This window comes from Alternaria burnsii (genome assembly GCF_013036055.1).
Source record: "Alternaria burnsii strain CBS107.38 chromosome Unknown 698, whole genome shotgun sequence".
NCBI lineage: Eukaryota > Fungi > Ascomycota > Dothideomycetes > Pleosporales > Pleosporaceae > Alternaria > Alternaria burnsii.
The window spans coordinates 1228764-1254354 of NW_024066111.1; the positions used below are offsets into that span (position 1 = coordinate 1228764).

At 49.7% G+C, this 25591-nt stretch overlaps 9 protein-coding genes across 9 annotated transcripts; 4 read left to right on the plus strand and 5 right to left on the minus strand.

Moving 5' to 3' along the window:
* Positions 1–124: 124 nt before the first annotated feature.
* Positions 125–3838, minus strand: GT037_004580 (uncharacterized protein; the record flags this gene model as incomplete). The annotated part of the gene is made up of 4 exons (XM_038929627.1): positions 125–1120; positions 3129–3162; positions 3222–3630; positions 3715–3838. The coding sequence occupies 4 exons, from the start codon at positions 3836–3838 to the stop codon at positions 125–127; spliced, it is 1563 nt and encodes a 520-aa protein (XP_038787899.1).
* Positions 3839–4852: 1014 nt separating this feature from the next.
* GT037_004581 (transcriptional regulator) lies at positions 4853–6274 on the plus strand (the record flags this gene model as incomplete). The annotated part of the gene is made up of 1 exon (XM_038929628.1): positions 4853–6274. The coding sequence occupies one exon, from the start codon at positions 4853–4855 to the stop codon at positions 6272–6274; it is 1422 nt and encodes a 473-aa protein (XP_038787900.1).
* A 1477-nt stretch (positions 6275–7751) lies between these two features.
* On the minus strand, positions 7752–7958 carry GT037_004582 (uncharacterized protein; the record flags this gene model as incomplete). The annotated part of the gene is made up of 1 exon (XM_038929629.1): positions 7752–7958. One exon carries the CDS (start codon positions 7956–7958, stop codon positions 7752–7754), a length of 207 nt encoding a protein of 68 aa, XP_038787901.1.
* A 253-nt stretch (positions 7959–8211) lies between these two features.
* On the plus strand, positions 8212–8826 carry GT037_004583 (uncharacterized protein; the record flags this gene model as incomplete). Its single annotated transcript, XM_038929630.1, has 1 exon — positions 8212–8826. One exon carries the CDS (start codon positions 8212–8214, stop codon positions 8824–8826), a length of 615 nt encoding a protein of 204 aa, XP_038787902.1.
* Positions 8827–9745: 919 nt separating this feature from the next.
* On the minus strand, positions 9746–11152 carry GT037_004584 (uncharacterized protein; the record flags this gene model as incomplete). The annotated part of the gene is made up of 2 exons (XM_038929631.1): positions 9746–10744; positions 10799–11152. 2 exons carry the CDS (start codon positions 11150–11152, stop codon positions 9746–9748), a joined length of 1353 nt encoding a protein of 450 aa, XP_038787903.1.
* Positions 11153–12130: 978 nt separating this feature from the next.
* Positions 12131–15352, minus strand: GT037_004585 (uncharacterized protein; the record flags this gene model as incomplete). Its single annotated transcript, XM_038929632.1, has 2 exons — positions 12131–15277; positions 15326–15352. 2 exons carry the CDS (start codon positions 15350–15352, stop codon positions 12131–12133), a joined length of 3174 nt encoding a protein of 1057 aa, XP_038787904.1.
* Positions 15353–15863: 511 nt separating this feature from the next.
* On the plus strand, positions 15864–20458 carry GT037_004586 (sister chromatid cohesion and dna repair protein; the record flags this gene model as incomplete). Its single annotated transcript, XM_038929633.1, has 2 exons — positions 15864–16241; positions 16292–20458. 2 exons carry the CDS (start codon positions 15864–15866, stop codon positions 20456–20458), a joined length of 4545 nt encoding a protein of 1514 aa, XP_038787905.1.
* Positions 20459–21504: 1046 nt separating this feature from the next.
* GT037_004587 (mfs general substrate transporter) lies at positions 21505–23281 on the plus strand (the record flags this gene model as incomplete). The annotated part of the gene is made up of 3 exons (XM_038929634.1): positions 21505–21766; positions 21827–22402; positions 22467–23281. 3 exons carry the CDS (start codon positions 21505–21507, stop codon positions 23279–23281), a joined length of 1653 nt encoding a protein of 550 aa, XP_038787906.1.
* Positions 23282–23374: 93 nt separating this feature from the next.
* On the minus strand, positions 23375–25034 carry GT037_004588 (amidase signature enzyme; the record flags this gene model as incomplete). The annotated part of the gene is made up of 2 exons (XM_038929635.1): positions 23375–24810; positions 24866–25034. The coding sequence occupies 2 exons, from the start codon at positions 25032–25034 to the stop codon at positions 23375–23377; spliced, it is 1605 nt and encodes a 534-aa protein (XP_038787907.1).
* Between the last annotated feature and the right edge of the window lie 557 nt (positions 25035–25591).

Consider the following 25591-nt stretch of genomic DNA (forward strand, 5'->3'; position numbering starts at 1 on the left):
GAGATCAAGGCGCAAGTGACCGCCTGTGTGATCCAGCAGCTGGGTACGATCTCCTAGACTGATTCAAGGTAGCGGTCCAGGAAACGACGTTCTTAGGAAATCTTGAACATGGTTGATAACTCATTCATTGAGAAGGCCTGGAATTTATATCTCTTGACCTTGACCGCGCCTCCTCTTCAATTCTATGCATCAGCCTGTCTGCAAGGTACCATATATGCTGTCTTGTTCCGCCCAGAAATCTGTAACTAGAACTAAGGAATCTTTGCTTGAAAACAACCCACAGTTCCTCATCAGCCGTCTCTCCAGTCCCCGGTCTTGGATAAAAGGGATCATTCCTGAAAAATGCTGCGCAGGCCTGCTCAACTCCCTCTGCATTCATCCGCATAGGCCGACAGCAGTCAAAATCGAGGATCCACATGCAGTGGGTACCCAGATAGTCAGACTGGAAAGCCATTGACTGTGTATGCTTGCTTCGTGGTGGGGCTAGCACGAATTCGACGTCGTTCGCATCAATTTCCGCACCCCAGTGCATCAGTGCGAGAGCCTCTGCCATAGTCTCTGCATATAATCCAGCGCACAGGTCTAAGGCTTCCATTTGATCGATGTGTAAAGGAACGTTCCGCAGACTGAAGCGCTGGAAGCGTGATTCGCTTATCCCCTCTTGTCTGTGCCGGCGCCGACGTCCCAGATATGGTCGAACAAGGCATGCATCATCATCTGGGTTGCCTTTTACGAAGGTGGATAGTTGAGCGTTGCCAGCGCAGAAGAGATCTACAATCTTGTTGCTGATTGGCCTTGGGATCTTAGGGATTCGTTCCGAGATGAGCGCTCTACAAGCAGTGTAGCCAGAAGGGAATCGATGTAGGTTTGATAGCCACCAGGCATCGTCGGTTTGGACGAGGTTGTGACAGTAAGGAATTGAAAGAGGCATCAATGGTGGCTGTTGGATTGCGCTCTGGAGAACTCGAAGATGCATGTTGTAATCATTCGTGACTGATCTACCAGGTCCGCCATCTTCGCGCTTGATGGCAACTTGCCCGTCGTCATTGTGTTGGGCGTTTCCAGGAGTCCAGATACTACCACAAAAGCCCCTTCCTATGCAGCGATATTGGATGTTAGACTGTAGCATAGTCAAATGTGTATGGTATCGATATTGAAATTGGTGTGACGAATTTCGTTGTGTACGGAGCACGGAAGGTACATGAGTGCTGGTATTTGAGGATTTTAGAGTTCCAGGTTATTGGCAAATATGTCCCGTGGTACAAACCCTCCGCAAAAGCGGTCGTCGTTGTACCAATCTCCCAGGACGGCATAGCGTATTGTGGAACCGAGGACGTGTCGCAATATTCGCTACGGGTGGATTGCTATTGGAGGATGCCTGTGTTTTACACTGTTCAAGTGTAGATAATTCTAATTTGACGAAAGCTAGCTGAGTAAAAGAATGGAATTTACCATGGTACTAATTTTGGTTTTCTGGACTTTACCCACACGCGTCTTACTGGTAGTCTGCTCTTACCTGCTGTTCACTCATCAAATTCAGCGACATTCGTTGTCGGCCATTTGAGCTGATTGCGTTCATCTTCACATGTGCTATGATATCGTTATACCGATGTTGCGCATACGCTGTACAGCACTACGCATCGCGTCTCGCGTGAAATCATCAATTTTGGTACCTCTGAAATGTCAAGTAGCCTCTTCTACAAGAACTCACAGCATTCGAATGGCCGGTCAAACTGCATCATCTCACCATGGGCGTTCGTGTGGCCCTAGGTAATGATCCGGCTCATCAAGGCTACCGTGGAGCCATTTGCTCGCAATGCGCATGTGAGATTCCGGCTTGAGCTGGAATTCAGCGTCGGCATCGCTAGCTGTATCACGTGCGTCATCGGCGTTAAACGACCACTCAAGCGTTCGAACCATGACTTGAAGCGCGCAATCTCCTATGCTCTGTGAGCACGGCGCACGATTATATTACAGAAGGTGGAGATCTCTCACACTTATAGATCCTCTGCGACGATGCAGCACGTGTTGACATTTGTCATTACAATATGAATTACAAATTATCTTTTCTCTGCACATACGACCATAGGACACTGAAAATTAGGCTTCCCGTCCGCTCAGCCATATACAAGCAGTGTACCGGCGGATTAGTAGTTAGGTGGGTGACCACTAGCGAATCCCCGCTGTTGTATGTTTTTGCTCACCTTGTTGATTTTTCATACGACATGTACACTTTGTATGATACGGTATACCCTTTGTGTTCTTCCTTTTTGCGCATGTTCTCATCTGGTGAGGTAGTCATACCTATAAGCCGACCGTATCTTGTAAGTCAGGTGGCTCTCTGTTTTACCTTGTCCAAGTGTGCATAGGTCTAATATGACCGTAATTAAAACACTATTAGCAGGTATGAATTGCTTCTCGTGCTTTGCATAAATTATTGTACGAATCTTTAACGATTTCGACCACGATTTCTTTTTACGTGCGACTATGAAACGTTGAAAACAAGTTTACCCGCCTGCTCTGCCTCGAAACAATCATCCAACTTTGGGTGTGTACTCTGCGCTGATTATTCATCAGTGGTGTCTCAATAATTATCTCGTTGATGAAACTTACTAATTGGTGGAACGCATGGCCACTTTAGTAAGCAGAGTTTGGCTTCCATAATCCTCAAGTAAGGAGGAGTCGTCATAACATCAATCTTACGGGTGCGTCGCACTTCAAGGGCATGTTTGCCAAGGTATCGCTCTGAGCGGAAGCTACAATATGCGCGAACACAATTTTAGCGGATGCTTGACTTTCAGAGTATTCCCATGTTACACAGTCAAATACAAGAAAGGACGCACCTCCAGCTGATGTTGGCCTGGACAACATTCTGAATGCCATCAATGTACCGGCGGACCTCACCGTCAATATCTGCGCCCCAACTGGGCAGATGATGGATTGCTTGATCCCATTGAATGTAACGCTGCTCAAGCATGGAATCCAATATATCGAAAGCTTCTTGCGCTGAGTGCCCGGCTAGCCGGCAGACAGCGGTCATATTAAAAGGACATCCCTCACACTATACATTTGAAAGGTCAGGGTGATCTCTCAATGACTTATACACCTATCTTCGAGCCAGGACTTACCTCTTCCTTGCGGTACGAGAGTATATCATTAGATCTGGTGCGCATACAATTAGTATCATAGAATGACATGGAAAATCAATCAAAGCAGCGTACAGAATAACGAAGTCAGCACCGAGGCGCTCTAGTGCTTGGATCACGGGGTGCTCGAAGATCTCATCTGGAAGCACAATCTCGTGCGCGTACTCAACGAGATGGTAGAGTGGCGCGACGCCGACCGATAGCTGCCGTGTCGATAGCATCTCCTGTAGGGACGGGATGTGATTGGTGGTGAAATGTCCGACGTGGTGCGCTACACCTAATGTGTATTGCTGCATAGCACGAACAAATCGTCTCCGAGTACCGTAGGAAGAGCCGTTTTCGAACCGTTTGTAGATGTCGTCATGTGCCTTGACGATAGGAAGCTTGTATCCGATGAAGGGATTGCCCATCATGTTGGCCATGAGGCTATCGAGAACACGTTCGGATGTTGAAAGGTCGGTCCTCAGCTCGCCTGAGTCAAACACTATGGTATTTTCCACCGTCAGTGAGGAAAGAGGTCATACTCGAAACACATCAAATTGTTATCGGTCTTGGAATAGAAGCTCACAGTCGTCGAACGGAAAGACCCAATTTCCCCAGTCGCATACAGTCTTTAGCCTGTCTGGAGGTGCGTCTGGTGCCGCGATGGAGATGAAAAAGGAGAAATCGCAGGCGTTAACCTTTTTGCTCATACTGGGAGCGAAGTCGCATGTTCTGATCGGTGCGGTTAGAGCGCAATGTTGGATCCAGGTATCTGGCAACGGAAGTCACTGACTTTGCAAGCCATCGCTCCGACTCAAGTTTAGCAACTTGGTAACCCTTATTTGACCTAGGTTCTTGTGTCAAGAAGCACTTGTATAGGTCAGGGATGGTAACAATGGTTCTCTCCTCCATAGCTGCAGTTATAACATGTACTAATATGTTGCGATAGCAATGAATGAAGATTCGTCATGAAGCTGGATAACAAGCAAGTCGAGAGTGAAGCGAGGGGCATAAGTCAAAGTAAACTGACATGGAAAGAGACAAGTGTATAAAGCAGCTAGCTTGAGTCAACAGCTAGATTGATCTAACGGAGTAACAACCAACACGCTGGAGTGTGGAAACATGATGGGACCAGTAGCGTGTTCCACAAGAGAGTTGAAAGGTCTAAGTTTACATTAGTGGTTCACTTCAGTGTAATCACTTATCCACTTTCGTGTATCGATAAGAAAGTGTAAGCACTTATGCATGGTGATTTTGAACTGTACGGCGAAGTAAGAAAGCTCACGTAATATCCAAGTCTACAGGTGTCAACTAGTATAGTCGGTATGTGGATCTATATAAACGTAGTCTCAGATAGGGATGACTTTTGGCCAAGAAGTGGTACCCAGTCATACCAAGACGATGAACACGAGGTTTTAGGAGTGCTGAGGGGCCTTAATTCTTGGCGAAATTACTACAAGATCCCGATGTATACTAGTGTCTCGTATCTAGATAATTGAGGCCCTTGGTATCTTCAATTGGAGCCAGCGCAAAGTGCGATTCTCGCTGCCTAGTTTCTTATACAAATCTTTCAAGTTCGCTTCAGATACCTGTTCCTTTCTCTTGAATACTAGTGTGCATTTTTGTGCAGCGCGGCCGATTGAGTAATAGTGGCATATACTAGAAACACACGAACATCAGCTTCAAACTTCGGATACAATTTTTCAACCGCAGTCAGTAGAGACATGGCCAGTCGCAAATATTCTAAAGCTATGGCAGAAGACCTTCGAACTGTTGGAAATTATTCTTTTCACTGGACTAAAGAACACACTCCTAAAGAAAAGACTGATCCCTTTCGCTTCGAGCACGACGAGCTGGGTGCCGCTACTGTCAACATCATCCAAAAGATCCACCAGCGCAAGCAGGAAGCCCGAAAGCAACGGGGAAAACAGATAGAACGACTCGACATGTTCGCGACACTCAAAGCCAACTGGCATCATAATGAGACACTCGAGAAATTCTGGACACAGGTCAACGCAGTGCCCGATTGGGTCAACTGGGAGCAGCTTGAACGTGGGCAGCGCTTTTTCTATCGCTACGCATTGGGAAACATCATTGGCTTCGCGCTCCAGGGATTTGTTGGCGAAAACTCAGCTTCAACAAGTGTAGTTGAGGTGTTGCTGCGAACAGGCGGCTTCAGTACGCGGTCTTTAAGAAGGCGGCTGTTGGAGACGTTCCAGCTCGTGCTCGAGGTGACACATTCATTGGATTTCATCAAACCCGGCGGCAAAGGTCACGAGACTACAATACGTGTGCGTTTGCTGCACTCGATGGTCCAACAGCGTATGTTACGTGTGGCTGAGGTCAAAGGCCCCTCCTACTATGACACCAGCATCCACGGCGTACCCATGAACACGCTTGACTCGATCCATGCCCTTGCCACTTTCAGTTGTAACCACGCTTGGCAGCAGTTGCCGCATATGGGCGTCCACCCACCTCAACAAGAGGTCGACGACTACATTGCGCTTTGGAGATATGTCGGTCACGTCATCGGCACCCCAACCGACTTCTTTGCAACGACATCTCAGGCTAAGGCTATTATGGAGTCTCTGAGCTACAACGAGCTGCACATCACGCCATCATCACTCGTCGTCGGACACAACTTCGTCGAGGCCCTCAAAGACCTTCCACCCGTCAACATATCAGCTGGTTTTATTGAAGCTGGCAGCCGCCGCCTGAACGGGGATGACATCTGTGATCAGCTGGGCATGGGTCGCCCAGGTTGGTATCATTACGCTTGTTTCAATGGTCACTGCTGGCTTGTAGTTGCCCTCGCGACTGCCCAGCACTGGATCCCATCATTCGAGGCTTGGTCTATCCAGTTTTGCCGCGAGGTCTTGCATAACTCCATTATTCACTCCAAGTATGGTCTCAAGGGCGGCTCTTTGCTCGATTTCAAGTACGTTCCAGATGGTCAAATTACAGGGTGTGAGAAGAACGATCGCCTTGACGGTGATCATATGTGGTTTTACGAGCGCCCACTTGAGCTACTCTACTTTATTGTTTTCTGTGGTGGATGCCTTGCCATGATCGGCAGCGCAAGCATCACGGTCTGTCTTTTGCTAGGGTTTGTGTCCTACAGTGTGGCTCTTCTAAGCATGAACTAAGACAAGTGAGCGAACGTGAACCATGGATAAAGCCTACAATGTAAGCTTAATTCCATGGCTTCCACTATACTATGGATGCTACTATGGGCCCCCTTAACAGCAGCTTCTGCCTATGCATTATGTAGTACCTGCTGGCTGTTACGAACTCAACCGAGTGTGAAAGGCTAGTGCCTGGGTTGGGACTCTTGGTTAAATAGCCTTGGAAGTTGGTAGGAAAGACGCCAGAGTTGGCCAAGATTCTCCCAACTAGTCAGTAGATTCGATGTGTCTGAAGTGTGTGGCGAAAGCTTCAGCCACTTGTTTCCAATGAATAAAGAACAACTACAAAGAAGGCACTCCTACTGGAGAGATCAGGGAAAAGAATACGAACACTACATGAACAAGATATTTGAGATATTGGTAGAGTGATTATGACAGCCCAAGACCTTGACATTATATCCTTACTAAGCTTACATCCTCCCATACAAGGCATAACGAGATACATCCTATCAGCAAACAGAATTGATGGACCTGAAGAATGTATTCTCAGGAGTCCGAGGTGTTCAAGCTTCTGGAACGATAAATCAAGGTATGTTGAGCCAGTGTCTACATTTATCGGAGCAATAGATGCGACTTGGAGAAGCATTTGCTCACGTTGAAATTCTACATAGCTTTCTTTTTATGACCACTTTGTAGTCCCCTACACCACTGCAATCCTGGGGGTCGGTATGAGATAGGCTGCGCTTCATTATAGGGGAGAGTTGGGGGTCGTTGGTTGGTGGTGGGAGCTCGAAGCCGACGAGAGTGGCGAAATCTCGGCCTGGGCTTGGAACACAGACCTTCCTCAATTAAGTAAGTGTACCGCTATAAACAATGGGGTTGGCGCACGATGGAGAATCTCCTATACATGGGATCTGGGAACATCTATCTACTGAGGCTATTTAGGTATCCATCTTGGAGCAGTTTCTTAGAAGCTTTTACTCTTTCTGAATAACTCATGGAGGTCTTCTCCCTACAAGCTGTCACTCGATGCTATTCTAAGGGCAGGCAATCTGCTCGTCGTGAGTGGGGCCGAGATGGTTCCGAACGGCCTATGACTCGCATGGCAACCATCGGTGCGCCGTGAAGCTCCTTGATCTTACACAGTCATGCGGCAACAATTGTGTCTACGACATTCGCATTCACGCAGGTACACTAGTTCTTGCGAAAAAAATTTAGCTGATCACAGATCGACCTTCGTACTACACGAGACTATAGGGCTCGTGAAAACAACCTTGGAACCGAGAATGACTGCTCTATTCCAAGGTTTCTTCGACGAGCACATGATTCCCGAGGTTATACCTTAGCAAAACGTACACAGCATCGAAGACGATGAGCTTCAGCACGGGCTCTGCATACATTGCAGCGAAAGACCGTGTGCCAAGCTACTTTATCCGTAGGTGTACTTGGCGCAAGTACCACGTCTGTTTTGTCTTCACAATTCTCATTCGACATGCGGTTACCTAGATATACCTAGGTAGTCAAATACTGCTACATGCCAGAGTAGTGTGTTGACGTTGATGTCTAGTACTGGCTCAGCCACAGTAGAATGGAATGCTGGGGTGGCAATGTTACCATGGAAAACGCTAGTGACAAGCATGAACCAGGTCGGGCAATAAGGGGCACTAAGCGGACGGGCGAGTGCGCCGCAGCCGTCACTAGCCATGGATTCGATGCTAGGAAAGAAGTTATTTTCGGAGATTTACAACGTCATGCACGACATCTGGTGAGTGATGATGGACTACCTCGGCCTTGTTGTGCAATTTCGTATCGTACACACGGACTTGAAAGCGTCGGTATATAAGACGATGTGAGAGCTGCCCGAAAAGCCTCATCACACCACTACAAGCACATCACACTACGATCAGTATCTCGATACCAAATCCAACAACTCACTCAACCAAAAACAACCACCCAACATGAAGTTCACCACCTCCGCCGTCATTGCCTCCACCTTGGCCATTGTCTCTGCTTCACCCATCGCTACTGCCGACAACTCTACCAACACCGACCCCTTCGCTGCCACCAAACCTTCTGGCAACGATGTTTTCCGCCTGATGTCTCTTCGTACCGGCACCCCTATCCAGTTCGGAAACGTCCAAGCTGTAAAGGGCGGTCTCAGCATCAACGCACCAAAGCAAAACTCCTCATGCACAGAGCCAGACGCCAACTACGCCAGCTTCTCGCTTACCGAGGAGGGCGATCTGTACCTCTACACACCCAACCCACCTCTGAGGGCTTACGTTGACCGTTCCGGCATGGGCCAGGGTGTCCTCCAATTCACAATGGGTGTTCAAGGCATCGGCAAGAACCAGGAGCGTGGTCCTTTCAAGATCGACGACGAGTCCAACTTGGTTTTCGCGGCAGCCAACGGCGTTGTTGGGTTCCAGGCTTGCCCGGGTGCGGAGGAGGACGGTTACAGCGTCTGGTTGTCGGGCGTCGACACTCCGGCTGGCATCGAGGGATGCATCCCATTTACTATGAAAGCGCTCAAGGAGGAGACTCCTGTCAAGTGCATCTACAACAACATGTGAACGTAATGGAGTACCCACGATAGAAAATGGCCTTCTATAATCTAGTTTTTAATGACATGAATACCAACAAAACATGTGCCCTTTCACTATCTGTGTTCTAGTATGACACCTAGGTATGTCAACCTTGCTGCGACTTCTTTGTAGCTGTATCAAGAATCTGGCTTAAAAAGCTGATCTTATAAGAAATTAACTCCGTCAGGTGGGAAGGTTTAGCGGAATCAAGGGTTGAGAAGCTTCAGGATGCTTAAAGAGGGCCGTTCATGTTTCATGTAGAGGGCGCACAGACGGTGCAACCTAAAAGCAACTTCGAACGAAGATGTTTAGGGCCGTCTAATGACGTCGCTCTCCACCCCTAATCTCCTACATAGCTTCTAGACCAATGCAAAGAGCCGATGAGATACCGTATGCACGAATACCTTGGGCATTTGACTCCCTGTCGTTATTCGAGAGTGACATCTTTGTTGAGGCGGGGTTAGCCGTGCCTGGTGCACTTGATTACCAGGAAGCAAGATCCAGAGTAATCCAGAATTGCAATTGGACGGACTAGACGGATTTTCTTCAACTCAATTATACTCATGAATGCAGGAAGACATTGATAAGGTGCTGTCGCTGTGGGCGGAATACATCCCTACCTAGGTATGGTTCTGTCGTTAGGTAACGCCTGCAGAGACATTAACAATGACTCAGTCAGGTTACCTACAGGCGACTATCACACACCGTATTCGTCTTATGGGAGGGCATTCCCGTTTTTGGGTTCATGGCTGCAGTCTTCATACATAAAAGCTCAATGGTACCATCGTAAGGAGCTGCATAATGATTCTGGATGTACATAAAGTAGATGTTAAAACGCCCTCCCACCACTCGCCCGTTTATGGCACAAAGTCAGCGCATCAGAATAATGCGAGCAAGTCTTTGAACGTCAATGTGTCTTGAGAGGCCAGGTCGAAGCTTTACTGGGCTCGAACGAAGCCAAATCTGTTGCTGCAAGCCGTTGGAACTGACCTCGTGCTTGCTCGATACCCGGTTGTGCTGTACCAAACGCATCATCTACCGTTGATGCGACCACGACTTCGTATGGTGCCGGTAACCTTCCATTCAACGCGTCCTCCGGCTCCTCCAGCCACGTGTATGCGAATTCTGCTAGGAAGGGCACCCAAGTAGCGAGCGTCAGGATCTGTCCAAACGTCCATTCGCTATCTTTGTTATGGGCTCCAGCACGTGCTCGTATCCGGATGGTTAGATAGACGAGCCAAATGTTGAAGAACAACATGGCGAAGAACGAGACGAGAAGTATGATCCATGATGTCCATGATGGGAACCGTACGAACACTGACGGCTGGCCGCGCAAAACTGAAAGAAGAAAGCCTACTACAAATACAGTGAGACCGATTACCAACAGAGCGGCGGTCGCCCAACAAAGATAAACCCAGGGCGCGAAGTCCATGTCTACACAAGCCTTTTGGCCTATTGGATCACCGCCAATTTGCATATTGTCTTCGGCTGGAGTCGTCACAAGCACGAAGATGCCGCGAATCACCAGTACCAGGATAAGCACGTCGATTACTCCCCATAGCATAAGCCTTCCTTTCAGACGCCGAAACGTGCCCGGTGTAGCCAGCTGTAGTATAATGACAGGGAAAACCGAATTAAGAGGCACCACAGCACTTAGGACGAACGTTGCAAGAACCGATGTCGACTCTTGTTGCGCCATAGTGATATTGGATGCCAACAGCAAAGCTATCGAGAATACAGCGGACGCAGAAAGAAAGGCCGTAGTCGATAGTCGCATTGCAAGCAAACTCCGTGAGATGAAAGACTTTCTATCTGTCCTGTTCGACTTTATTCCGAGACGGATCCTGATAATCGGGTACAGGTAAAGCGAGATGAGTACCTGTTGCATCAGGTACGTGACTAGCATCTTCGCGAGTTAGCTTGATCGACACGAAATCTCTTATGCTAGGTTAAGTCGTACCCCGATGCCAACCATGTCAGGATTGCCTTTCCAGCCGACCGCCCGGCACAGAGTTTGGACACATGTTTCGTAAGCGTATTCCGCAGCGGTTTGATCAAGCCTGCTATTTCTCTGAGTCCACGCCCAAAATTCGTCCGTCATAGGGGGTTTTTGAATAGAGTTATCTTGCAGATATCCATCAAGGCTTTCGATGATATACTCATAGATTTTGTGCGGGTTTTTGTAATCGTCGTTGGGTGCGATCATGTCGGTATCTACGACTGGCTGCAAGTATAGCCAGATCGAGACCGCCGACGAGCAATTTGTAAAATCGAAATTGGGCGATCCGAAGTCGAGTAGTGACGTGGCATTCATTCTGGCTTGTTTTCTTAGGCATGAAACGCTCCTCAAAGGTATCTGATGGGTAAGTTCGATACTGTTCCACAAGGCAACCCGTTACTTGTTTTCTGAAAAGGAAATGAAGCAGCATAGCAAGAGGTCATCGCTAAGCATTTGTACCAAGAAAAACGCCTCGTGACTCAGCTGGCCTGCCTATACATATCGTGCATAAACTCTCGTTCAGCTGGGATGCAAGCGCCAAAACGATAGCCAACCAACGTTGAGCTACGTGAAAGCTGAGCCGCCACCGAGGTAAAACCTAACAACTATTGGCATCCAGATTTAGATGGAAGCCAAGCCACGGGTGCTGGCCATATTTCTTCTACTCGGCCAAGAACGACACTGAGAAGGTCATGGTGCTGTGAGAAGTATTGCGATAAGCTAGAACCCCATGTGTTTGCCACCACAGTTGTTCCCGTCGCATGAGAAAGAGCACAAAGAATACCATATTCAGTGGCAATAACACCTCCTATATTCAAATGCTAAGCAAGACCATTTTGTACCCTTTGCCTGATTTATCAAGTGCGTGGCTAGATAAGAAGCACATTATTGGTCGCCAATTCGCCACGACTCGAGTCAATGGAACTCGCCTCTCCAACCATTTGCGTCCACAATTGCAGACTGCTGATTGATTAACACCCCAAGATCCCAGCGGGAAAAAACTCCATTTACTGGCTAGGTGTAAAGATGAAGGAATGGATGGTATATTCTATAAGCCCGAGGGGCGGACCGGTAAGCGTAGACACTAGTGCTTGAGTTCAAACTACCCAATCGTTATCTAGCCACGACTGTTGTGTGGTCATACAAGAGTCTTTTAACACAGCAGCTTAGTCGCATTGTTGCTGCGGCTCCCCACACGAAGGCTCTGCATCATGAATACTCAGCCCAAACATCGCCGTCGTAAGCTTTTGATTGATATCCGAGCGCCAGAACCTTGTTTCTTTTGTTTCTGCTTTAGAGTCGAACGAACTGCCAATGCGATTTGCCAGTGGGTATTTTGCTTAGCAGCCCATGTGCCATTTCTGAAGCATCCGAGCAGGTTTTTTGAAATTTCTCGGTCTGTTTCTGTTTCTTGTATAGTCGTAGCCAGACTGTGTCGGCGTTGCTGCACTCCAGCGCTTCGCGTACGTCGTTTCTCGCCAGTACGGGGTCTAGCATATCCAGTATCTCCTCGAGGCGCTCGTCGCGAACCGTCACATGTTTAGTGATGGCGCATAGCAGCAAAATCAGACTATTCCAAATCATGCGTGTAGGTGCATCGACATACAGCTCTGGTCGCGAAAGATCGCCACTAGATTGCGACTCCATGGACAGCCTCATCACCCCAGTTTCGATACCCGTAATCTTCAGTGACGTGAATTTGGAGCTACTGCCCCTGCCGCGATCGTCATGCTCCTTAGTTCGCTTGTAGACCTTTCTGAAGAGATCCCATGCGTTTTCGACCCGTGTCCTCATGAAGTCTCTCGCATGTTCGCACATCAAGGCTATGATGCCTAGCGCATTTGATACTACATATGCTTCCGGATCCTGTAATCGAGGTACTAACACAGGCCAGAGCGTATGGATGAGGGGAAGAAATGAGTTTTCGTGTTTTGCGAGGGCGGGTATGGTAGTGCGAAGAAGAGACAAGAGAGAATTCCGGAGAGTCGGCGACGTGGTAGTGAGATAATGTTGTGTGAGCTCGGAGATCTTCAGGAGGATGGCGAAGGTACGAGGCGCAGGGGGAGGAGGCTCTTCAGTCTGAGGTGGAGGTAGATGATCATCTTCCTCGTTTGGATCGTCTGGATTGGTATTTTTCGAGCTCTTTTCTTCCTTCCAGGGCTTTTCTGGGAACGGTATCTTCGGCGCTTGTCTCTCTTCTTCCTCCCGTCTTCGTGTGTCAGCATCTAACCTCTGAATCGCTTTGACTACGTCGTCCATGGTGGCCGTTCTCTTCGGTTGCTTTGTTTCTATATTTTCATCCCCAGCTGTCAATGCGAGTTGTGGCGCCTTGATACCTTCTTCTGCCATGCCTTGAAGTACAGAGAACAGAAGCTCTGCGAGTTTGGGATACCCATGGTATCTCTCCAAGGCGTTGAAAATGCTATCGACAAGATCATCCAAATATGGTAGGAGAGACGGACCGCAGAGCCTCATCATCATGAGAAGAACCTGCGGAGCCTGGGGAGAGACATCGCCATAGGCCAACTTTAAGCCAACAGCGTTGACGATGTAATCAACGTTTGCAATCACGAGCTCCCCTGCGTTGCTATATCCTGAAACCTCCGCGACAGTGTTGAGACAGACTAGAGCATGTTCACGTAGTGCACTATTCGAGCTTCCAAGATGATGAAGCACTGGATAGAGTACTTCGCTCAACTCAGGGCGAAATTCAGTTCTGTGCTGCTTCGCCTGTAGAGCTACAGTCTCCAATGCTAACGCATAAAACTGCCAAGGGTTGTCCGTATTAGAATCTCGCTGGTTGAGTAGTGATAGAGATTGTGAGTACAAGTCATCCAAGACTTCTTCTCTAGGGTTTGGTGTCCCCAAATCCATGAAATCATCGACGGATGGGTTAATCGTTGCTATGTCCCTTACTAAGTTGATTGACAGCCAGAAGCTTGCCAAGCGGACCTCAGTTGGTCCAAGATCAATGGAGCTAGTCAGTCCTTGAGCAACCGTTAGAGCCGAGTTCGATCGTGCGAGCTCCTGAACTAATACTTTAAACTCTGTCATCATGTCGTCCTGGCCTTTATACTGTAGGCTTATTGGAGGGAAAGAGGACGACTTCGTGGAACTCAACGCTAGTGTGCGATGGATGATCGAGCTTTGGTCGTGTTCGTTTAGCTCTTCTAGGCCTTTTGCATCGGAAAATACAGCAGAAACACCATCTCGAAGACTATCAGTGAGTCGGTCATCCAAGATGGTCGGATCTTGCTCAAATAGTCGAAGCGACACCGAGATTTGGTGTATGATTCGACGGCGGCTACGGTCGTCTTTTGATCGGATTAGTCTAGGTAGCGCTACGATCCATCCGTGCAGGCTTTCTCGTAAAAGGTCAGAAAGGGTCTGATCTGCGGACAAGAGTCCTTTTAATTGACTCTCGATCGCGTCGTCAGAGCCTTCATGTCCCGCCAGATTTATGATAGTTTCAGTAGCCATACTCGTGCAAAGTGATAATGATATACGGCAGTCCTGCACGATGCAAAGACATAGCTTCAAGAGAGCTCGCCGAACTTCTGGCTTATCATGGTCCCTCAGCTTGAAGACATTTGCAAGCGCGATCTTGATCTGTGAGGCAGTCGCTTGTAGCCACGAAGTCGATCGCGACGTTGTGGTGATACTCCCCGACTTATCTGATGGAGTTGTCTCGGGTAAGTCCTTGGTTTTCGCATCACTGAGCAGACGAACGAGAAGTGTCGCAAGTACCTCCAGGCTTTGCTCGACAACGCGAAAGCCGGGTCGGTTGCTGCTGCTCGGTGTCAATACCTTTATCAAGGACGAGACTATCCTAGGTAGAAAGCTGGCGAGAGCATCATCATCATCGATCGCGCTGACGGTGCCCTTGAGCGCACATGTAGCCTGGAACTTGACGTTATTCGAGTTGCTATCGGTAAGACTTTCTAGCATGACTAGTACAGCTTCGCCTAGGGCAGGTATATTGGTCGTCGCAGTTATAGCTTTTCGACCCTGCTTCGTGCGCGACGTCTCAGTCATCAGCTCGGACGCACATCTAAGCGCCAATGATTGCAGCTCCTCTGAAGTAGCGGAGATGCCGTTCTCTGTGGATGAAGGCTTGGCCAGGAACGTAAAAAGGATGAGGAGTTGCCCTGATAGAGCAGGCTCAAGGCCGCCTCCCCAGCCAGCGGATAGCAAGGTTGAAATGCATTCCAAGCAAAGCTCCAGTGCTCTGACTGGAACCTGTCGAGAGATTCTGAGCACTTGAGATACTGGGACGAAAGCATATTCGGTAAGTTTTGCGTCCAGTAGACCAGGGCTACCGGTTATAGACCGGAGGGTAGTAAGTAGAGTGTTGAGCGCCTGTACCAGCTCCTTCCGAGCGGCTGGGTTTTGTGAAATACTTGCGGTGACTTGTAGCAGTTGTATGCAAGGCTGCTTTAGCTGCAGGGGAGATCAGCGAAGGTTGGTAAGTTTAGAAACTCTGCCTACCCGCTGGAAAGTCTGTTGTCTCTCCATTCTGTCTTCGTCTCACGCAATATTAACGACTATGGGCTGATATGGATCGAGTAGGTCGGATACTCGTTTAGATTGTGTGTTCCGGATCCTTCCTGATATGGTTCAAGCGTGCGGGCGCGGTGAATGTATCGGCACTAGCATCGCTGACATGATCAGACCCAGCATCGATACCAATGCGACAAGGCAAGCCGGACGTACTTTTTTTTTTCGGAGTCCCAAGTAAAATTGAGGTGGCAGGTGAAAACAAGGCCAGTGGTGCGGGTGCGATGGTGATGCAGGTGGAGCACGATCCAGGCGGAAGTCAGTCGCGTATCACTGGCTAGCGCGTCACTGCTCAGAAAGTCGCTCCAACATCCCCTCAACACCGTCACGACATTCCCCATCACCGCGTCGCTAATCGACTCGACACCCGCGTGCGCCTCGGATCGCCTTCCTACGCGCGCAACCGTAGCGGTAATACATAGCCGGCACACCATCTCCACACGTCACGGCCCACGCGCAGCCACGCGACATGGCACCGCGCAGTAGGCGGAGCGCGGCGGCGGCGACCGAGGTGGTCGAAGAAGAAGAGCAGGAGCTGGAACAGGAGGAAACAGTGCAAGATGGGCTGAAGAAGCTCAAGTTCAAGCAAACGCTTGTTGGCCGGCCCGGCAAGCAGATTGGCGTGAGCGACCTCTTGACGCGACTCGAGGCGCTGCACAACGAACTGCGGACAATTGATCAGGAAGAGGCGCACAGGGACTCGCTCATGCCCGTCGCAGAGTCGCTGGCCCACCAGAGTCTCTTGCAGCACAAGGACAATGGCGTGCGCGCGCGGACCGTCTGCTGCATTGTCGACATGCTGAAGCTGTTTGCGCCGGATGCGCCCTACCCTGCATCCAAGCTCAAGGTATGATGCATAGCCCAGCACATGCTCTACTGCTGCTGACAATGCCACAGGAAATCTTCTCCGTCATCATCCTCAAGCTGCTGCCGCTCCTCGCAGACCCCACCCACCCATACAACAGCCAGCACATGTACATCCTCCGATCGCTCGCCGAATGGAAGAGCATCCTTCTCATCAACGAGATTCCGGGCTCCGACCAGCTCACCGCGGCCCTCTTCACAACCTGCTTCGACGTTTTGTCTGCATCGTCCAAGGGAGAAGAACTGAGCAAGAACATCGAACACAACATGACCGAAATCCTCTCTACCATAATAGACGAAGCACCCGCAGTCACACATGACGTCGTGGATGTCGTTGTAGCACAGTTCCTGTGGGCAGACCCCATCACACTGGGCTCTTCCACCAAAGGCAAGAAGAATGTGCACATCGACGCGAAGCAATCCACGCTACGTCGCAAAGAGGCACCACCCGCCTACAATATGGCCAAGAACGTCTGTAACTCTTTTCCAGACAAGATGGCTCGTCTCATTGGCAACTACTTCAGCTCAGTCATAGTAGACTTCACGAATGCTGGAACCACATACAAAGGCCATTCCAAGGATGACGACGACCTCCCTCGCGGCCCCTCCGAGGATGACATCAACGAGGCACACAAAGCACACAGGCTACTGCGTGAGCTGTGGAAGTGCTGTCCCGGTGTGCTCCAGGAGATTATCCCACATCTGCAAGATGAGCTTGCCACGGAGAACGTGCAGCTTCGCCAGCTTGCCACTGAAACATTCGGCGACATGATTTCAGGCATTGGCGCAGCCGGCCCACCCCCTCCGCCCGATATGGACCCAGTGGCCTATCCTTCACAGAGTCTATCACGCTCTGACTCAGCTCGACCATTCGACTACCTTACCACACCAGTGTCCATCAACTCGTTTCCAACCCAGTACCCTGTAGCATATCACTCGTTTCTTCAGCGCAAGAACGACAAATCCGCCATCATTCGCGCCGCTTGGACTACCGGCATCGGTCGCATACTGATGACATCAGCGGGCGGCATTGGCCTTGATCTTGAAGAAGAACAGAAGTTACTCAAGTACTTTGGTGAATGCCTGATTGATAGCGACGAGAAGGTGCGTCTAGCGGCCGTCAAAGCAGTTGCACAGTTCGAGTTCAACGACATCGTTCGTAAACTCGGCAGCAACGGCGGCATGGCAGAACCAGGGTCCATCCTCTCCAATCTCGCAGATCGCGTAAAGGACAAGAAAAATGTTATTCATTCCGAGTCTATGAGGCTTCTCGGCAAGATATGGGGTGTGGCCTCTGGTGCCATTGCTGAAGGCGATGACAGCATCAAGGCCCTGCTTGGCCCAATCCCGTCTCGCATTCTTGAAGCTTGTTACGTGAACGACCCTGAAATCAACGTGCAAGTCGATCTCGCACTTTACGACTCATTGCTTCCGCTTGCGTATCCTCCCATGAAAGCGAAAGCACAGCCAGCTGGAAACTCGCAAGTCGTAAAAGACAGCCAAGCAAACACCGAACAGGGCTATACCGAAGCAGATCTGGACAAGATCCGGACTGAAAGGCAGCTTGTACTTGTAAACGGCTTGGAAGAGAAGGCAAAGAAAGTATTCTTCGCCAAACAAGGTAACCAGGGCCCTGGTGCCAGGTACATGGAGCACTTCCTGAAGCTGTGTGAAGATTACAACGGTGGTGTTACTGAAAAGGGTGAGAAGGACGTCAAGACAAATCTCGAAGGCCTCATCACCTACTACGCAAAAACGTTGCCCGATCCAACTCGTGTTAGAGACGACCTGTGGAAATTCGCCAAAGCTCATGACCGCAGAGCGTACACCCTTATACGGTTCTGTATGGATCCAGCGAGTGACTACCGCAGAGTCTTCAGGTCCATTAAAGAGCTTCGAAAGAGGATCGAAGATGGGCCAGGTTCTCCACTGCTCGACACCTTGACCCCACTACTCTACCGCGTGAGCTTACTATGCTACAACAAGAGTCACGTTCCAGCTGTCATCGAATACACCCGTACCGATGACAAAAGTCTCGGTGCCACTGCTCACGAGCTTCTGAAAGAGATCTCTACCAAGCATCCCAAGGTTTTCTCAACTCACGTAAAGGATCTCTGTAAGACTCTTGAAAGTGAAGCACCCACGGCAACGAAGCCCAACCCTCCTGGTGCGGTTGATGATCTCAAGGCCTGCGCTGCATTTGCAAAGAAATTCCCTACAGACATCCCGATGAACAGCAAAGACAGTCGAAAGTTGGTACAAAGCTTCTTGAATTTTGCGTTCTACGGCAGCCCTCCACAGGCAGCAAAGCATACGATCACTATCATCATGAACAGCGACGACAAGAAGGAGATGCATGCGAAGGAGATACTTACCAAGAGCATCAAAAGCTTCTCATACGATGGTGCTCACTGGCTCACAAAGCTGGCTGCACTCAGTCAACTAGTTCTATTGGCCCAGTCAGATTGCGAAGATGATATGGATGCCATCGTTGAGATCGCCATTAAGGAAGTTCTGCAGAAACCGCATGCAGCGACGGCCGATGCAGATGCTGAATGGATGGAGGTCCCAGACGACGACATTCAAGGAAGGTCCTGGGCAGTCAAGATCCTCGTCAACCGCTTACGCTCCCTACCATCCGATGCCAACTTCAAGGATGCTGCGGAAGACACATATAAGCTGCTGAACCGCTATGTGAAGAACAATGGCGAGAGCGCAGCGGATGACAGCACTCCAGCAGGACACAAATCGCGCCAGCGCCTTCTTGCCGCCAACTCCCTACTCAAGCTTTCCTGCAACAAGCGCCTCGATCCTCTCTTGAGCCCCGCCGATTTTATACAGCTAGCCCTGGTCACACACGACCCCTGTACGCAAGTGCGCAAGGGCTTCGCTGATAAATTGATGAAGTACCTTGGTCAGGGTCGTTTGCCGCCCCGATTCTACACTATCCTGTTCTTCCTCGCACATGAGCCTGAGAAGACTATCAAAAACAGCACTATGACCTGGATCCGTGCACGCCGCGCCGCCTTTGCTGCACGAAAAGAGACCATACTGGAGACTGTGTTCGCTCGTTTATTGAGTCTACTTGCTCACCACCCAGACTTTGACACAGAAGACGAGACACTGAAGCTCATGTCAGAGTATATCTTGTACTATCTGAAATGCGTGGCGACCGAGGAAAACCTGTCACTTATTTTTCACGTCGCTCAGCGCGTCAAGGGTGTTGCGGATGGTATTGCGCCGTCGCGCCAAGCTGACGAGAATCTATATATCTTGTCAGATCTAGCACAGGCTCTCATCCGCTCGTGGGAAGAGCAAAACAACTGGACAATGCAATCATGGCCAGGGAAAATGAAGTTGCCCTCCGGTATCTTCCGACCTCTGGAGAGTCACGATCGCGCGCAGGAGATCGCTAAAAAGACATGGATTGGGGAAGATTTGGTTGACGAACTCGAACCGCTTGTGCGGAGAGCTATTCGAAGCAAGAAGCGCAAGGCATCAGATGGTGTAGAGAAGTCGCGCAAGAAGACCAAGGGCGACAGACCGATCAAGGAAAAGAAGACTAGGACAGAGCGTCCCGTCAAAACACCAAAGAAAAAGAGGAGAGCTGGCGACGATGATGATGCGAGTGACGTTGATGGTGGCGTCGCTCCATCAAGTGGTCCACGGAGAAAGAGCGATCGACGAAGTACTGTGCATAAGAGCTATGTCGAGGTATCGAGTGATGAGGAAGACATCGGAGCTGGTGCTCAAGAGGTCCAGGAAGATGAGGAAGAAGAACAAGAGGCTAACACATCAGACGCAGAAGGAGCGGACAAGCCTACTCCAGTTGCTGAAGAAGATGTAGAGATGGATGATGCAGGAGTCGAGGCTGAGAAGGACCCAGAAACTGCCGCTGAACAGTCTGACCTTTCAGATCCAGAGCCATCCCCAGAACTTGAGCCCGAGCCTACACCAGCGAAGAGAGCTACGAGAGGGAGAGCCGCTACTAAGACGAATGGCGCCAAGTCATCACCGGTTGTCCAGAAACGCAAAGCTGCCGAGCCGATCAAGGAAGCCACACCGCCCAAGTCCGTAAAGAGTGCGACCAAAGCAAAAGCGACCAAGGCAAAGGTCAATGGTGCTTCAGCGGTCTCCTCGCCTACTCCCGCTACCAACGGTACTCCCATTGTCCGACGCAGTGGTCGCGCTCGTGGCTGAGTCACAAAGTACTCGTCGCTCGCGGCTTTAGGTCTTCTGGATATATCTAGACATCGTGCGTAGAGTCGTTACTACACATGATCAGTCAAGCTCTCTACATGATACCACGGCCTCGGCCTTCCAAATTTTCTGGCATAAGTGTTAGTTTAGGATTTTGTTTAGCTCGGTGTTCTCGGAAGCGGGTGATTTTCTATGGGAGGCACGTCTATGCTCAGGCCACTCGCGGTGCTCTCCAATTGTTTAGCCTTATTCCATTCCATGTATGCATTTACTTGCATTCAAAGTGTACACGGGAGAGCAGCATACTGTTTCGCTTTCGTCGTTGCACTCTCCACCCATATCAGAGGATTTTCTACCATGTACGCTAGCGATGCGAAATGAGCGTTTAAGGGCCAGTACCTAGTGTAGGACAGAGAAATACATATGACTGTTAATTCAGCTCTGGTCCACTCGTGCTGATGTGACGGGCTATCGTTCGGTCCAGATCGGCATTGACCATGGAAGCGACATTCAGGGTTCTCACCACGCGATCTCCTCCAAATCGCCAGAATGGTTGTACTCGCTGCAGGTACGCCTTAGCTCCATAGGGTCGGGCCGCTGGAATCTACTTGTACCGAAACAATTCTAACATTCCGACATTCCATGGTTCCTCAGACCCTCTTCGCAACTGCAAACAGTCATGAATCGCACAATCTTGTAGGGTCATCCTTCTCATAGGCCGGCATTGTCTCCGCGCTACCCAGCAACAACGACGGATATGATGGCCATATATGGAGTACTCATGATGACGAAGATGTCCCATATCGCGATTGTGGCGGATGACCCGACCGGATTCCATACACCATGTTTTCCATGATATTCGGCGTATCTGCACAGCAGCCTTTGAGCAACGAACACGCGGTTACTTTCGCATCCTACAATATGTATTGCCGGTCATCGCACTTTTCTCTTTAGAGACGGACAACAAGAACGTGGACGGCCTCACAGCATATTCCTGCACCACCACGCTTTTTCTACAACATCATCACACCACCTGCTACTACGTCATGGAGGCTCGCCAGATTGCAGCTGAAGCTGCTGTCTTCGATCAAACAAACCTCCTCCCCCGCAAGAAGCTCCTTGTCGTATTTTCCGCACTCGCATTATCGCATTTCATATGTTTTGTCGACCAGACTGGTATCGGAGTTGCCCTGCCCACAATTGGACGTGATCTAAATGCCGAAGACACGATTAGTTGGGCCGGCACGAGTGCCCTGATAGCGAACACTATATTCCAAGTGCTGTATGGGAGGATGAGTGACTTATTTGGTATGTCCTCTGGCTTTGGCGGGAATATGAAGGAAGCAAAATAGCTAACAAGCAAACTAGGCAGGAAATCTGTTCTTCTCTCAGCACTTGCCCTTCTAACAGTCTCCGACCTCCTCTGTGGTCTCTCGCGCGACGCAACGATGCTGTACGTCTTCCGTGGTCTATCAGGTGTGGCAAACGGCGGGATAGCCTCGCTTTCTGCCATGATCGTCTCCGACATCGTTACCTTGAAAGAGCGCGGGAAGTGGCAAGGCATGATAGGTGCATGTGTAGGACTAGGAAACATATCTGGACCTTTTATCGCTGCAGCGTTTGTACAAAAGAGTACGTGGAGAGGCTTCTTTTGGCTCGTCAGCCCCGTGTCAGCGGCTTGCGGCATGCTCTGTCTTATTGTTCTGCCTACACCCAAGGAACAACCAAGAGCGGATATGAAGCTAGTGTTGAAGAGGATTGACTATGGAGGCATATTCTTCGGAAGTGCAGGGTTGATATTGCTGTTGATTCCTATTGCGGGAGGAGGTGACTACTTCGAATGGGAATCACCAATGGTTGTTGCCATGTTAACGATTGGAGGATGTTGCGTGATAACGTTCGTCTACATTGAGCACCATGTAGCTATATTGCCTATGATGCCATGTAAGCTCTGGTCGCCCTCTTACGAAACATATGCTCTTTGCGAATCATTGCTGATTCTAGACAGTGTCTCTCTTCAGATCCGGCCCCGTTTCCATCATGCTTCTCCAGAATTTCCTCTTTGGCGTGGTGGCCTACTCGCAAACATACTATCTCCCCCTCTTCTTCCAGAACGCACGCCGCCTCTCTCCCCTCATTTCGGCGTCCCTAATGCTGCCACTCGCCGCCTCACAAATGATCTCATCAATTTTATCCGGACAGTATATCTCGCGCTTCGAGCGCTACGGCGAAGTGATCTGGCTGGGGTTCTTCCTCTGGACTTCAGGTGTAGGTTTGACATGCATGTTCAACCGCGACACACCCATTTGGGCTATAGTCATCATACTTTTTGTCCAAGGACTAGGAGTCGGTGCCGTCTTCCAGCCTGTACTTGTTGCACTGCAAGCACATTGCACGAAAGCCCAACGCGCAGTCGTCATCTCAAACCGCAACTTCATACGCAGTCTCGGCGGTGCAGTCGGTCTTGCAATTTCTGCTGCTGCACTGCAAAATTCCCTGCACCGAGCTATGCCGAAAGAATTTCACTTCTTGGCACTTTCTTCGTATGATACGCCGGACTTTGCATCACTAGATCCGAAACAAATAGTGCAGATATTGCAGGCGTATGCGACGGCGAGCCGCACAGTGTTCATAATGAATGTACCTTTCATGGGACTGTGTTTATTAGGTTGCTTTTTTATCAAGGATAAGGGATTGCAAAGACCAGATGAGGTTATGGAAAAGGTGGAGGTGGTAGGAAGGCAGGATAGTGGCAGCGAACTCGTTGAAACGAGTAATGATCAGCAACGGGTGAGTGAACAGGTCATCCCGCTCCCACGGTGATATGGCGACTCAAGATCTAGAGGGGAGGTTCAGAGTCGGGGGAAACGTCACATATTTCCTGTCTTCTTCTGGTTGACTATGTATAATAACGTATCACATACCTCTCCAGTCATTCTCCCTCTCCCAGGCAAACGCCGCTTCAAAAACACCCACTTCATCCCACCACTTCCCAATGACCTGCATGCTGACCGGTAATTTGACCCCTTCCTCGACTCCAGGCCCTTCTAGTACCGGCAACATACCAATCGGCATGGCCAATACCGGATGCCCACTTTGGTTGAATGGCGCCGTGTTGGACGTCAATCCAATCTGTTTCGCAATCTGCTCGAGTGGTATCGCATCGACACTTGCATGACTCGTCGCTACATAGGGCAGTGTAGGCGTAAGCAAGATATCGTATCGCTGGAGCGCCGTATCGTAAGCGTCGCGCAATTGTCGAGACAGGTTAGTCGCCTTGGCGAGGAGATTGGGAAATTTTTGCGTAGCGTAGAGACCGTTTAAGTATATATTCTTCGTCGAGGCGTATGCTTCATTCCAGTTTTCTTGGCTCATGGGATGTAACAACGAGTTTAGATCGAGCATCTGATGTCCGCGGCGTCCGAACGAACCGGTGGTTTTGGCGAGGAAGCCGCCGACTTTTGATACTCCGGTCCATATCGCAGCGCCTTTGGAGTGAAGTGGTATCGAAATGTCCGTGATCGTGGCGCCGAGGTCTGTGTATTTGGAGACAGCGGTGCGGAATGTTTGTATCACTCGTGAGTCCAGGGCTGGTGTTAAGAGAGATTCGGTGATTATGGCGAAGCGTTTGCCTTGAAGTGGTTTGTGCTTGGAAAGATTGCTGATGGAGCTGTAGATGGGTATCTTGGATGGATGGGGCGCAGCGAAGGAACGGTCGTCGATGTTATCGGTGCCAGCGATGGCTTCCAGCAACACGGCATTCTCGAGCACTGTTCGTGTCATTGGGCCAACATGGTCGTTTGTGGGCTCGTTACTTCCACATCCCGTGTATGGTACAAGACCAAAGGTAGGTTTCAATCCAATGATCCCGCAGTTGGCTGCTGGAACACGGATACTACCACCTTGGTCTGCACCGATCGCTCCGTCAACCTCTCCCAGTGCTACAAGTACACCCGAGCCGCTCGAACTTCCGCCAGCGCTATAACCCTTGGCGAACGGGTTTTCCACAACTCCAGTGCCTGACGAATGACTTGTGGCAGAATGACACATGTTTTCGCAAACAGCTTTACCAAGAATCTGACCACCAGCTTCTAGGATACGTGTAGTGACCGTTGCATCGACATCTGGAACATATCCTTTGATAAAATTCGTGCCTAGCAGCATTGGGACATCTTTCACTGCAACATTGTCTTTCAGAGCAAACTTTTTACCATGAAGTTTACCATTGCCATTGACATTCTTGTCAACAATGTTGCATTTCCATGCCCATGCTCCATGAGCATTGTCAGATTTCTCCGGGAAGTAGATCTGTTCTCTAGAGAAGCGTTCTTTGTCAACTATTGGGACATAGTCTACAGACCAACGTCAGCTTCACTGTGACATGCAGAGAGAACAGTCATGCCCTACCGTCCATGGCCATCAGTTGTTCGCTTGCATCGTGGAATACAGCAAGCAAACGACGATAATCTTCCTTCTCTTTATCATCGATGTTGACCCCAAGCTGGGAGCACAGTGCTTCGAGTGTCTCTTTCGTGACCGGATTGCCGTGGCTTGCATCCAACGAAAAAACCGACATTTTGTGTAAGACAACAGGGACTTGGAGTTCTCAGTGACGTTCACATGTACGCGCCAGTCATGTCACCAAATAGCTAACTGTCTCGCGGACCCGTTTATCCATTCCAGTATCGGAGGCGCGCAAGCCCATCGCGGGCCATCAACCAGATGCTGGAACACAAACAGTCGTGACACATGATTCAGCATCTCCATGTACCGATAACGCATGCTTGCAATAATCTCGGCCGCGTTGAGGGTTGTTAGAGTGGGCTTCCGAAGTTGGAAGGAACGATAAGGGCAAAGCGGGGTTGGTGGGACGCCTATTTGACCGTCGTCGGAATGGCCACTTCCGATAAAGACCCAACTGACAGTGCTTTCTTTACCTAAAAATGTCTTGATTGTATTCTAATCGAAACGCCGTTGTTGATGGGTAATTGATAGGTGGAGGGAAACTCATCTAGGACGCATTCAGGATGGTGTGATATCAGTTCGAAGTCATGAGTGTGGAGTGGACCTTGAAACATTCCATACTTTGATACCACTCCCGAAGCTTGATATACTCTGAGCATATGTTCATTC